Source organism: Podarcis melisellensis, assembly GCF_964234715.1.
Source record: "Podarcis melisellensis genome assembly, chromosome: 1".
In the NCBI taxonomy this organism is placed as follows: Eukaryota; Metazoa; Chordata; class Lepidosauria; order Squamata; family Lacertidae; genus Podarcis; species Podarcis melisellensis.
The window spans coordinates 104,678,017-104,691,726 of NC_138528.1; the positions used below are offsets into that span (position 1 = coordinate 104,678,017).

The 13,710-nt window shown below is 41.5% G+C and overlaps 1 protein-coding gene across 6 annotated transcripts in view; it reads right to left on the minus strand.

Annotated features, from left to right (window-relative positions):
* The window catches only part of CCDC148 (coiled-coil domain containing 148), a gene marked incomplete at its 5' end in the record, with an annotated part of 102,149 nt that overhangs the window by 49,737 nt on the left and 38,702 nt on the right, over positions 1 to 13,710 (minus strand). For all 6 annotated transcript variants that reach the window (XM_081929043.1, XM_081929042.1, XM_081929041.1 and 3 more), the window contains 5 exons: positions 9,719 to 9,900; positions 9,996 to 10,091; positions 10,474 to 10,628; positions 11,658 to 11,731; positions 13,200 to 13,303. In XM_081929043.1, the coding sequence (XP_081785169.1) occupies positions 9,719 to 9,900; positions 9,996 to 10,091; positions 10,474 to 10,628; positions 11,658 to 11,731; positions 13,200 to 13,303 (611 nt within the window). The remainder of the gene's footprint in view (positions 1 to 9,718; positions 9,901 to 9,995; positions 10,092 to 10,473; positions 10,629 to 11,657; positions 11,732 to 13,199; positions 13,304 to 13,710) is intronic.

The following is a 13,710-nucleotide window of genomic DNA, read 5'->3' on the forward strand; positions in this document are numbered from 1 at the left end:
GGCAGCGCGGAGCATGGGGCGCCCTTCGGAGGACGCCCCGTGCTCCGCACTCGTGTTGGCAAGCCTTGCGCACCCGGGGGGCGCGTGGGGCACCCTGAAACAGAGGGTTCCCCATGCTGCGGACTGTAGCCTGCCGCCCGACGCGCGGGGCGCCCTGAAGCAGAGCGCCCCTTGCGCCAGGCAGACATGGGCCAGCCCCTTAAGCTCGGGGGACAGCGGGGAGGCGCAGCACCACCATCCCACTGTTCCCCGACCTGGTTTGGGGGGGGGGAAATAAAGGGAAAAAAATTTCCTTTATTTCCCCCCCCCAAAAAAAAGTAGGTGCGTCCTATTTCATAATAAAGTAATTATAAAATACTTTCTTTGTGTTTATTTGATGCCTATTAAAGAGAGTTACTTTATATATAGTCAATATAGGCACACAGTTAATTTTTTAAACATTTTCTAATGGTGGTGTGCCTCAAGATTTTTTTCATGAAACAAGTGTGCCTTTGCCCAAAAAAGGTTGGGAAACACTGCTCCATTGGACTTCACTGGGCTCCATTCTGAGAAGCCCCTGCTATGCCTACTGAAAGTACACGTGGTTGAGAAGCTACCACCAGGATTTCCACCAGCTGTAGTCTGCACAGGACCCCAAAATGGGTCATTACAGAAAGAGGGAGGAGCAGAGCCAGCCATGGATCTGCTGTATCCAAAGCTGCTCTATTCTGCTTGTGAGAAGCTTGATCTCGGCCCCTTTGATGAACCAGTTTAAGGGGGGGGGGCGCTATCTTCCATCTTGGGTGGCCTGAGTGGTAAGGCTTCAGATGCAATAGTGGTCTTGCTCTGCTGTTCTCCAGCCCCATTTAGGACTCTTGTCTGTCTGTTTTTGCTCAAAGGCTTTTAATAGTTGGAATGGCTAACTTAACCTGCCAACATATTTACTCTCTCATTCAAGGGAAAACACACAAGCAAAATAATTACATTTATCTAGAGCATGTCTAGGTGCGGCATCTTGAGACGATGTAACCAAGTATGACTTGTGCACAGCAAATGAAGAAACACAGTCTGAACTGTACTATCCTGGGCCAGTTCTCCAGGGAGAACTACATGTTACACTTCTCCAAATTTTGCAATGTCGTTCTCCACTCAAGTAATGTACAGAAAAACGTATATATTAAAGTGTGCATAGAAATGCATATATCTGTAGATATGCATACAAAATGTGTTACGTAGAGAAATAGAAATATATGGGGAAATATGCTTTGTGTGTATTATACAAAATTACATACAAAATGTGCATATTAGGAGAAATTTGTACTAAAATGCTGACAAATTTTCATGAGAACTTTAAAAAATGCGAACTTACGCAGAAAGGTGGAGGAATGAACTTAAGACTGGAAATTAGAGAAACTGAAATTGAGAAATTGTCCCAAACCTAGTGGTGATTGAACATATTTGACATCCCTAAGTCAGGTACAGAGCTTTTTAAAATACTTGGAAAATCAAAGCTCACATTCAAGAGTAGCTGAAAGGAATAGGAAAATATTCTGCTATGGCAGTTTTCACATACCCTCACTTTAAAACTGAACGTATCAACCTAAAGGGCAGGCCTAATGGCTCTCTAAAGTGAGAGGCTTTACAGGAGCTTCTTTTCAGATCATAATACCAGAAAGCAATATATCTTCCTGGACATAAAGTGCATCATGAATCATAGCAGTTTCTTTAATTACATTTTAATATATCAAGTGACAGTATTAATTGGGAGCAGATTTAGTGTCAACGTTGAAATGTAATTTGGATCCATACATAATTATAGCTCAACGTAATTTTTTTAAAAGCATGCATCTCAAACCAGTGCCAACCCTTTGTTGTCCTCATTGGTTTTAGAGCTTTTCTATTCCAATGAGTCATTTGCATAGCCACTGAATGGTGCAAATTGTTAATCATTTTTTCAGTATTTTTTATCTAGCCTAAAACATAGGTCTACTCTTAATGGCGTTGGAGCAGACTCAGTATTACACTTCAGAAAAGTGTAATACCCGCTTCTCATCCTTGCTGGAGAGGGGACATGTCAGGGTGAAGGTTGGTGGTGAGAGCGACTTTCACCAGGGCTTCCTCAAACCTGGTACAGGCCCCAAGAGTGAGGTAAGTAGAGAAACAGTTCAATCTGAAACTACGTTCTCTACATCCAACCTAGATTACATTACAAAGCTAAACACAGTACTCCCAGACACTTGCTAAAGGAAGACTTGCTATTCTCCTCTACAAAGGCCTTCAAGGCTGCTTTAAACATATGTGCATGGATGCACGCATGCACACACTCCTCCCCCATTGATTTTTCCTTACAAGCGCCCCTCATCCTTTACCATCTTGGCCATGGGTAGGCAAACTAAGGCCCAGGGGCCGGATGCGGCCCAATCACCTTCTAAATCCAGTCTGCGGACAGTCCGGGAATCAGCGATTTATTTATTTATTTGCTCAACACACAACAAAAAAAGGACAAAACAACCATAGTGAAAATATCATCAGTCGAGCCATACATAGAGAATTAATATAAATTTCAGTGTGTTTTTACATGAGTAGAATGTGCCCTTTTATTTAAAATGCATTTCTGGGTTATCTGTGGGGCATAGGAATTATTCATTCATTTTTTTCTTTGAATATAGTCCGGCCCCCCACAAGGTCTGAGGGACAGTGGGCCGGCCCCCTGCTGAAAATGTTTGCTGACCCCTGATCTTGGCAAATACAGGTTTGGGAGCTCAGTTTTGCCAAGTAACAAGCAGTTCTGCCTAGGGATAGGTAGATGGGTAAGTCCAGTCCATATTGCTTCCCATGTGTCCATTCACAAGCCGATCTGTTCCCTTTTCATATTAATCTGAATTCTTTTTTCTCTTTCTTAGAAACACACATTTAAGTAGGTATTTTCTTACATTTGCTGAATTAGAACCAACATCATTCCTGGTCATTGGACAGGCCTGCTGGGGCATATGGGAGTTATTATTCAGCAACATCTGGGAGTTCTCCACTCCCAGCTTACTTGGTAGCCTTGCACAACTTGCCGTCTCTCGGTCACTACCCTGAGCTGCTTAGCTAAGGGGAAAGATCCAAAAGAAAGAAATGTAGTGTAAAGCTATCATAGAGGTGTTAGTAAGGCATTCTTTTCACATCCATCTTTACGGAATCTATGCCTTGTTTATAAATGCTGATCTTCTATATGCTGATTGCAAATTGTCCTGAATCAGGCTAATCCCCATTAAGAATCAAAACGAGAAAGTGCTACCTTAAATAACATGATCTATGTACACACATTAGGAGTGAACCAAAACACCACCACACCAAAAATGTGTTTCAAATATGAAACTTGGCACTCACTTAGAACATAGCTCTCATTTTTCCATTACGGAAAAAAATAATCTACCACCATTATTTGGTTTCAGAACTGAAGCTTGGCAGTGCGCCTATACACAAACACCCGCAGGCAGCTGCTTTATATTTCCTCTGAATCAGATTTACCCCAAGCTAATCCTTGGCTTTACACCCTCTAAAGAACATAAAAACCTCCTATGGGAAGTGACCCTCCCCAGACTGTAATCCCCTGCTACCCTCTATAATAGGTAGGACAATGTAAATTTGATGAACCGTTTCAATGAATTTGCAGCCAGACAAACTGCAACAATAACTCCAACTGAGATGTCAGCTTCCCCATATGTCAACCGTGTCATTGTTGATTGCTGTACCAGAAAGAGCTAGTTATTGAGCTGGTACAGTAGAATTCCTTGACACAGCCCTGAGTTCAAAGTACTTTAGAAGAGGTATGAATAATTTGGAAGCAGTTTAGATACCAGAGACATCACTTATTACAATGATTTTTTCTCCCCCCAGAACAGTGATGTCAACAGTGGGCTGATTCAAATGATCGTATCTCAGCTAAATAAGCACTGATATGAATGTGCCTAATGAGGGGCATGTTGCCCCTTTGCTCCTCCTTTTGTGGTGGAAGTAAACAAACCAGGATTTTTTTCATTAACTATAGTTTCCCATTTCGTTGGAACCAGCTTTGGAACCAGCCAGGATATTTAGCTATGGTTTGAAGTTGACTTAATATTCTGGTTTGTTTGGAAACCATTAACCATAGTTTCCTGGTTTGGGCAAATGGGAAACTATAGTTAACGGCAGGCTTCTGGGCTTGCTTGTTTACATACTCACACCAAAAGAAGAACAAGAGGCTGGGTGTGCAGCCCAAAGGCTCATTAACTATAGTTTCCCATTTCGTTGGAACCAGCTTTGGAACCAGCCAGGATATTTAGCTATGGTTTGAAGTTGACTTAATATTCTGGTTTGTTTGGAAACCATTAACCATAGTTTCCTGGTTTGGGCAAATGGGAAACTATAGTTAACGGCAGGCTTCTGGGCTTGCTTGTTTACATACTCACACCAAAAGAAGAACAAGAGGCTGGGTGTGCAGCCCAAAGGCTCATTTCTATCTCAGCATATTAAGCCAAGATATGATCATCCATACACAGCCATCTGTTGACATAGGTTAGTTGCCAACGAAAATTTGGCTTCAGGAGCATAGTCAGTAGCATACTACAAAAATGTTGGTCTCATCCTATGCTCGGCTGTATCTCATCGTTTTGCCCAGGCATTATGATCTAGGCCCACTCTGCTTTGGAGGAAGAGTAGCTGCAGCAGCACTACTGCAGTAATACTGTGAAGCAGCCCTAGCAGAAGGTACTTACATGACTTGGGAAACTCATGGGAAGAAGTGGAGGCAGGGCTGGGCAAGGACTTTGTAGAGAACTGTCAATTGCTGCCCCGAAAAACCACATGCTCAGCACTCTTTTGTGTGTGTGCATGTTCCCCACTCCAGAAAAGAGAATTTGTTTCTGTTATCTTTTCTGTCTGCAAGGTTTAATGGTGATGCACTATGTCTATTACTTACATTTGGCTGTAAATGCAGGATGTTTGATCAAATTGAAAGCCTGGAGGTACCAGAAGGCAGCACACCTCAGGCAAAAGGTTTTTATCACCCAAAAGGTTTTATTATATTTTTACTACCATGGGGACACCAGTTGCATTTTCTCCTCCAGGGCATGAAAATGTCTTCAGCCTTCTGTACTGTAGTGTATAAATGACAAGAGCCCTTCATTTTTGCTACTTTTTGTAATCAGCAACACAGTCCTCTTTGAAAATCATAGGGCATCTCTTGTGGACAGAATGGAGAATCTAAGTAGTCACCCACCCTAAGACCTAGATTTTTAAAAGTCTAAAGTGCTATTCAGTCCTACTCAAGCTTTTGTTCTCAGGGTTAAATAATCAAGCTAGAGGGGAAAGTAATTATGAGTATGTGAACCCTGCCCTGCAACCAGACATTAAAGTAAAGGACCCCTGGATGGTTAAGTCCAGTCAAAGGTGACTATGGGGTGCAGTGCTCATCTCACTTTTTAGGCTGAGGGAGCCGGCGTTTGTCCACAGAAAGCTTTCCAGGTCGTGTGGCCAGCATGACTAAACCACTTCTGGCACAACTGAACACTGTGACGGAAGCCAGAGAGCATGGAAACGCCGTTTGCCTTCCTGTTGCAGTGGTACCTATTTATCTACTTGCACTGGTATGATTTCAAACTACTAGGTTGGCAGGAGCTGGGACAAAGCAATGAGAGCTAACCCTGTTGCACGGATTTGAACCGCCATCCTTCTGATTGGCAAGCCCAAGGGGCTCAGTGGTTTTGACCACAGCACCACCCGCTTCATCCCCATCATCACTTACTGAAGTTGGGATGACAACTACCTACAGTGAGCAGCTTGCTATGGTCTTGTACGTTTCCAACATGGTGCAGATTCCTGATTTCCTAAATCATGTCTGAAACTTACACAGGGAGATCAAGTTTCCCTCTGCAATCACACTCCATCTCATGGAAGGCAACAGAGATAGTGACAGGGGGCAAAGCTAGTAACCCTCACTCTTACCCTCCCTCCCTTAATCCAGGGAGGACTGTGTTGCACATTATAAGAAGCAGTAAAAATGGTGTGTGGGTGTGTGCATGCTGAAGTTTCAACGTTTTGCCTCTTATTGTAATGGGTAAAGCACCTCTGTCTCCTACACAGTTTTATTCCATTAGGATATTTTTTAAAAACTAATGAAATCACAGTTGAGTGGCTTTTCCACCAGATTAGACTTGGTGCTTTTTATGACACAGCTTCTCTCTGATTGCAACAGCATCAATTACTCTAAGTAGAATATCATACTCTTTAGCACTATATACTGTTGGTCTTAATGTTATTATCATTACTATTTTGCATTGATGTCCATGAGAAATGTCTACCAACATTGCCATCCTATTTACTTTGAAATATATCCTGTCAATTTCAACAGAACTTCCTCTATTTCAGTTGAGGCAGCAATCCTATACTCACTCACTTGGGGGGTAGGTCCCATTGGAATAGGCATGTATAGGTTTACACTGCAAGACTGTAATCCGAAACATACTTTCTATGGAGCAAGCCCCTTCATACAAAGTGAGACTTATTTCCAAGTAATGTACAGGACTGCACTTTTTTATGTGATGCAATACATAACAGTGCTTTTGTTGTTGTTGTTACAGTACTTAAAAAAAGGAGTACACACAGTGCTTTTGTCAGGGGGTACTCAATGGTACACAATACGGCACCTCTTTTGTTGCTGTTAAAAAGTGTGGCACTTGCTTTAACAACTTTATGGTGAGTACCGGCACCTATTTTTCTTATACAATCCCAAAATCCATCCACTGTATTTGGTTTTTTTTTCTGAAGAAAAGTACAGAATGTACTGGAAACCCAGCCAGATGGGCGGGGTATAAATAATAAAATTGTTGTTGTTGTTGTTGTTTAGAAGTTTAGTTTAGAATATAAAAAATCCAAGTCAGACTGGAGATCATCAGGAGCTGCTTTTACAAGTTAAGCTAATCTACGATGACTTCATAATCAGATACTGTAGATACGGTTTTAATTTTGTTTGGCGCTTAACAACTTCCTATGCTTGTTCAAAATCTTCTAAGTTTTTTTTTTTAAGGTTTACTCTGGCTTTTACAAGATGTATGGCTGGAAGAAAAAACAGATATGAAACAGTTTTTTCAGGAAAAGGTTTAACATGATAGGTATAAGGCGTATTTTTAAAACCCATTAAGCGAACATTGCCCTGTGTCTGGTGTTTCTTTTTCTTTTTCCACAGCTCCTGTTCACTAACATTTGAAGCAATGCTCTCCCCCAATTCCCAAAATATATTTCTTTTTCTTGCCGCAGCTTTCCTTCTGGCAACTTTCAACAGTGACAGAAGTAATGGAATTTCTACATGAAAGCTTTAGGGATGTTTTTTCCATTGTGTGGATAGCGCCATTAGTAGCTATATGGCACTGGACTTCATGGCATCTGAGTAGAGTCAACGAATTTCTGTGCGCTTTTGGTTCCTGTTTGAGAGTGAGAATATTGGTTTTGTCGAGCTTCTTAACTGGTGCATCCTCTAAGTCAGCAGTGGGAAATCTGTGATCTTCCCATCACTGCAGGCCCACTCTTCCTCACCAGGCCTCCAGAACCGCTTCTTCTTATGCAGTGTGTGTGTGTCTCACACACAGAGGTAGAGGTGGAACAGAGGGTGATGTGACTGCAATATGGTGAGCCTGGGGGGTGGGGGGACCTAGCAGTGAAGCTCAGAAGGAGAAACCCAGGGATGGGGGCATCAGCAGGGGGAGGAAACTGAAATGGATGGAACAAAAAATGAACAGAATTATGAAAAGGGGAAAGATTTTTTTTTAATGAAAAGAGAGGAACAGGCCTCCACAAGTGATCAGCTCTAACCTGTGCTGATGGAGGGAGTCAAAACAGAGATGGAGTGAAGTGTGTGTGTGTGTGTGTTGTGCAAATCTGCAATGCTGCACACTCTGCCAATGTTTAGCTCTGATCCTCTCCACCACTAGCATACAGCCCCTGGCAGATTATAATGGAGGGAATGGGACCCTTAGCAAAATAAAGTTTTCCCTGCCCTTGGTCTAAGCCTTCCACAACACCAGGGACATTCACAGCCCAGTCCTCTGCTCCACCGTGCAGTGACAGTGGCACGTGAAGTGACATAATGGTTCCAGCACTTACGCAAGGAGACAAAGCCTTCCCTTGTTGCGTTTCTGGGATGCAACAGTAACAAGCATGCAGTTTTTTTATATCCCGGTTTTGTGTGCGATACAGCAAAGGCGTCATTTGTAGGAAAGAAAATTAAAGTGGAATAAGAGAGGTTAAGGAAGGGACGTGAAGCATACAAAGAGGGTAAGCACATGAAACTGCCTTACACAGGCAGACCACTAGCTCACCAGCCTTCCCCAATCTAAAATGCATTCCAGAGCTTCTGGCCTACAGCTCACATCAGCCCAGCCAATGTGGCTAGCAGTCAGGAATTATGGGAACCGTAGTCCAAAATATTTAGAGGGCACCATGTTGGAGAAGTCTGGTTGATTCCAAAGGTCTATGAGTTTTTAAAGTCTGATTACGTAAAAGAACAAACCAGAGGCCATATATATATATGACTTTGAGGTCAAGCATTATGACTGTGATGGAAGATGTCAAGCATATTACACTGATTATTGAAGACACCAAATATTTAATAGTAAACTGAAAGGGCTTGGACATTTATTGCCATATCATGAAGAAATATTGGAATGTTCTAGGCACTTACTTGAAGACTAAGTTTTCTTCTTAGGACCCTTTTATGGATACAGCCAAGCAGAAATTGTTAATGTCACAATTGCCCTCTTGTCTAAGTGGATATAAAATGCTTTCGTACACAAAAGGCACATGGGCTGCATGACTGGAGGCGTTGGTGACGCTCCTAAGGTAGTATAAAGACTCTTTTTAGGTGCAAGCCAGCATGCTTTAATTGTTCCAGCAGTCAACTGGTATGCATGTAGGCTAAGAAAATAAACATATTAGAAAACGGGATTTCAAGCTGTTAATTCAATTCATTCTTCATGTTGGGGATTAGCAAATGCCACCATTCAAAAGGCCACAGAAGTACTCCTGTTTGTACAACATCAATATAAAAATGTACTCGCAGTTCATATTTGTATTCCAGAAATAGGAGGCTGGGGTATTAGAAATGCCAAACTTGCCTAACATTAAAAAGTCATTTGAACTATTATGGTTCAAGTCCCTGAATTTGTGACAGCAACTAAGTCACACCACATTGGATTAGGTTTTTCCCATCATGCCTGTCTATCTGCATATAAACACAGCATTGTAAAAACTGAGAAGTCTGCACTTCTTGGTGAAAAGGCGGAAAGGTATAGATTTAATAGTTGTATGAGCAACTGACCCAGATTTCTTCAAGTAAAATAATAATAATAATAATAATAATAATAATAATAATAATAATAATTTCAGTATGAATTAGCATAATTACAAAAAGAGGTGTGGAATGAAAGCATTGCATCCATAGCAAACACAAAGGCATTTATCACAAACCATACTTCTGGTGATTTAACCCTCTTGAATATTTTGCTTATTGTTTGAGACAAGGCACTTTAGAAAGAGACCGTTCTCTCAGCTGTGCAAACAGTTCCTGACTATTTAATCCCCTAGAGCTGGGCAGAAAGTCAACTATGCCATTGTGTTGAACAAAAGAGAAGTAATGTAAATCCAACCCCCCTATCAGAAGGCTTCAATACCCAAACGTTTTGCCTAGCCCTTGAAGAAACATGACATCAGATTCTATTACCTTGATATGACTTTTAAGTCTTGATCAATCTCTTGGAACTTCAACCAATATTCATCTGCCAGTTTGTGAAATTCTGTCAACACTGAAGCCTTCAAATCAGGATATGGGCATTCCAAGGCCAATAACTGTGGTGGAATCTCACAAAAAAGTGCAGGCCTCTCTCCTGAAGAACATGCCAGTACCTACAATAAAAATCAGAAGTTGTTAACCAGTAAATTCAGTAGAGTTCTTGTTCATGCAATTAAATTCAAACAAATGAACGTCTTCATATTCTTACTTCATTGGTGCACTCTTCAAGCTCTCGTTCCAAAACTTCTTTCTCTAGGTTAAGTTTTTCCAAAACTACTTTCTGTTGTTCCTTCACAAATGCAACCTGATTTTGTGAAATATTGTGATAGAAAAGCATCACTGCGGCTGGCATTTCTCACTACTTCATACATTGCATTTTTATTCTCCCGCCAACCCACTTCAGGAAGCTCAGGAAGCTTCTCCCCACCAGCTTTATCCTCACCATGAGGATCTGCCTCACTCGCAATGCAGATCAGGCTGTGTGTGACTGGCCCAAGGTCAACCACTGAGCTTTCTGGCAGCGTGGGGATCTGAAGCTGGCCCTCCCAAGGCCCTAGGCCAACATTCTAGCCACCATCCAGACTGGCTCTCCCCAATGGCATAATTCTGTTTAACAGGTTCTGCATTCCTATCTGCAGAACAAGAAAATATGGGTATAGGTGACTGACACAAGCAAACAAACCAACCTGTTCCAACACTGCATCTGGGTTAAATTGATATTCTGGGCATTGGTAGTTGGCCTGCCATTCCAATAGGCGGTACCTCAAATCTTCCCTAAGCTGCCAGATAGGTTGCACTGTGTTTGCTTGGAATGTTTCCAGTTCCTTTGATAACTGATACTCTACAATAAATTAAATACAAATTATGAATGTTGCTTGGGTTTAAGAAAAGACAATTAATTATTAGTGTGCCTTTTCCAGCAAATTAATTCTCTTAATTAAACAACAACAACAGGCTTGTCAAAGAATAAAACAGAGTGAGCACAGTATTCCTGCCTATCCATCTCCTTTTGGTAATCCTGAGGATGGCCATTGGAGAAGGACTCCATTACTCAAGGCTTGTCCAAGTCTCTGTTTGCCACACTGCTTTTCCCCAGGAAAACCCATGGTTGACTGATGAATTGAACCAAATGACAATTGGGTTTTTCGCAGATCGCTGTTTGTTCTGCTTCAGCAGAAAAGAGAGTGTTTTCTAGGGGCATGCTGTGGGGCAAACACAAAACCACTCGGACCCTTGCTTTCAATGCATGGTCTAAGTAGAAGGGTGGACAAGCCCTTAGTTCATTCTTTGGAGCTGTTCCAAAGACTTGCTTATGGGACCTGAACCAATGGCTTCAAGTTACAAGAAAGGAGATTCTGACTAAACATCAGGAAGACCTTTCTGACAGTAAGAGCTGTTTGACGGTGGAACAGATTCCCTTGGAAAGTGGTGGACACTCCATCACTGGAGGTTTTTAAGCAGAGATTGGATGGCCACCTGTCATGGATGCTTTAGTGAGATTTCTGGATTGTAGGAGGTTGGACTAGCGAATCCTCAGGATCCCTTCCAACTCTACAATTCTATGAGAAACAGCACTAGATTTCACCCTCTCAACTCCACAGTTATGAGAAACCCAGCCAGATGAGCGGGGTATAAATTATTATTATTATTATTATTATTGAAAGACACCTCATCACAGCCAGGGTTTGTTTTCTTCTGTCCAAGCAAAAGCACCCAGGATGACAAACTGAATGGGTTTGGAGGTGACAAAACTTTCCATCTCATAATATTAAGTTACATTATTCATGTGCAATTTTACTTTGAATCCATCAGCATATAAATATTTATAAAGACCTGGTTTAATCAAGAAAGAATATGAGAAAGTACTTACTGAAGCCCCACAAGTCCAAAAGCCATTCACTTCCTTCATCAAAGAAGTTTTGTAGTTCAGATTCTAGTTTTTTCCTAAAATGAAGAATTTTGGTTCAGACATACTCATTTCTTTCATATCCACAGACCAAACAGAAGAAAAAAAGCCAAGGCTAGTCATTCACTTAAATGCAACTTCATTTCATAGATCCATGGAATACTGTATGTCTTTCTTAACATCCTTTTCTTGTGGCAACAAAGTGAACTGAAATCTTCACCAATGGATTCCCAGGAACTAGAATACTATTTCTCAAGTGAAACAGTTCACTTAGTCCTCCTAAAATGTTTTCAGTATTTCCAGTGCCAATACCACTTTTTGTACACTGTATCCACCCACAAAGTTGTCTTTCTCCCTTATTCTTCGAATTGCTTTTGGGTGGGGGCTGATTTATATCTAGGCTTTATGCCTTGGCCTGACTGCCCATAATGATTATGCTTCTTCTGTATTCACTCCCCATTTTGCTATGCCTTTCCTACACCAGAATCCTGGTACAAAATGCAACAAACCCATATTTGACTCAATCTGGTCCCCTATTGCCAGGTGCACATCTATATTCCATCCTAGTATATCACTCCTAACTTCTCACATCTAGTATCTACACTTGTCCTGTTTCAACTACCCAGCTTCAACCTCCTGGCTGAAATTGAAGAACATTACCACCTTCTCTGCATCCTCTAACACCTCCTTTCTTGCCTCGGTACTGCATCAGGCCATCCACAGATTCAATCTAGGTTGTGAAAAGCCTTGTCTGTGCTCGTGTTCCCCTACATGACTTCTCAAAAGATGTGTAAGAGCAGTTATAGGGCTGAAATGTCAAGGATCCTCTCTCTCTCCTGAACAATATGTTTTGGGAGGAATACAATCTTTTGGCTTATGATCACTTTCTAGGCTTTTCTGCTCCCCTTCCCACCATGGAAGCCATCATAAATCAGTTTTGTTCTCTAGAAGTCTCTTCAGATGGGAAATCTTTCTATAGCCTACTACTATGAACTGCAAGAAGTCTCACTTCCTCGTTCTCAGAATTACCTTGGCCAGCCCAATCTGCTGCTGCAATTACCAGCACCAACCTGTGCTCAAGTCTATTCTCATATACTGGTGACCCTGTCCTTCGGAAGCATAACCTGCTACCCAGGTCCCTCCTTCTCCAAAAGGCATTTCCACTTTTCCGGCTCCTCACAATATCACAGGAACATCCCTGTGGTTGCAGCATTCTATTGCTCTCAACTGTGCTATAGCAGCCTTCCTGTCTCCTACCCCAGTAAGTAGTGTCAATCCATTCACTGTCCAGAAGTGGTATGTAAATCAGATCTTCCATCTCCCCTCCCCTACTAATTCTGACATGACACAGATATTTCCATTTGGTATGTTTTCAGAAGGCTAAAATTCACCAACCATTATACGCTCAATTATCTTTTAACAGATATCTGTTAAGCTATGCCTGCTGCACCTTAGCCTTGTACTATCAATTTCTGAATTGCTTGATCAAACTTTCCCACTTCTTACCGGCTTCTATGCAGTCTCTTGTGCTCTGACCACCACACTTGATTATGCCGCTTCTGCAGCATTTGTTCTTTGTTGATTTTTGAAGCGTGTTCAGTCTTTTTAATCTAGGTAGAAGATTATTTTTTTAAAAAGTAAGTATAATAAATTTATAATTTTATATAAATATAAGATGAGTTCTGCGGGCCTCTAAAATTGTTTCTTCAAAGACAAGGCTCTGGTTGCTCCTGTAGGTCAATGGCTCATGAATAATCAGAACCACAGTTAAATTAAAAGGAAATTTGTTCTAGAAACAAAGGCCATTTATACACTGCCCCAATCTACCTCATGCTGTACCAGCTGCTGCTCTCAGCTTTGCACATCCAGCCACCAGCTGCCATTCAAGCATAACACAAAACTCGCAAATGTCAGTTATCTAGTCCACTATTTATGTGTAGAAACCAAGAAAGTAATAATAAGCTACCTGTTCACTCACAACCAATTTATGTCTATTTCAAAGAAAGCCAAATATTAT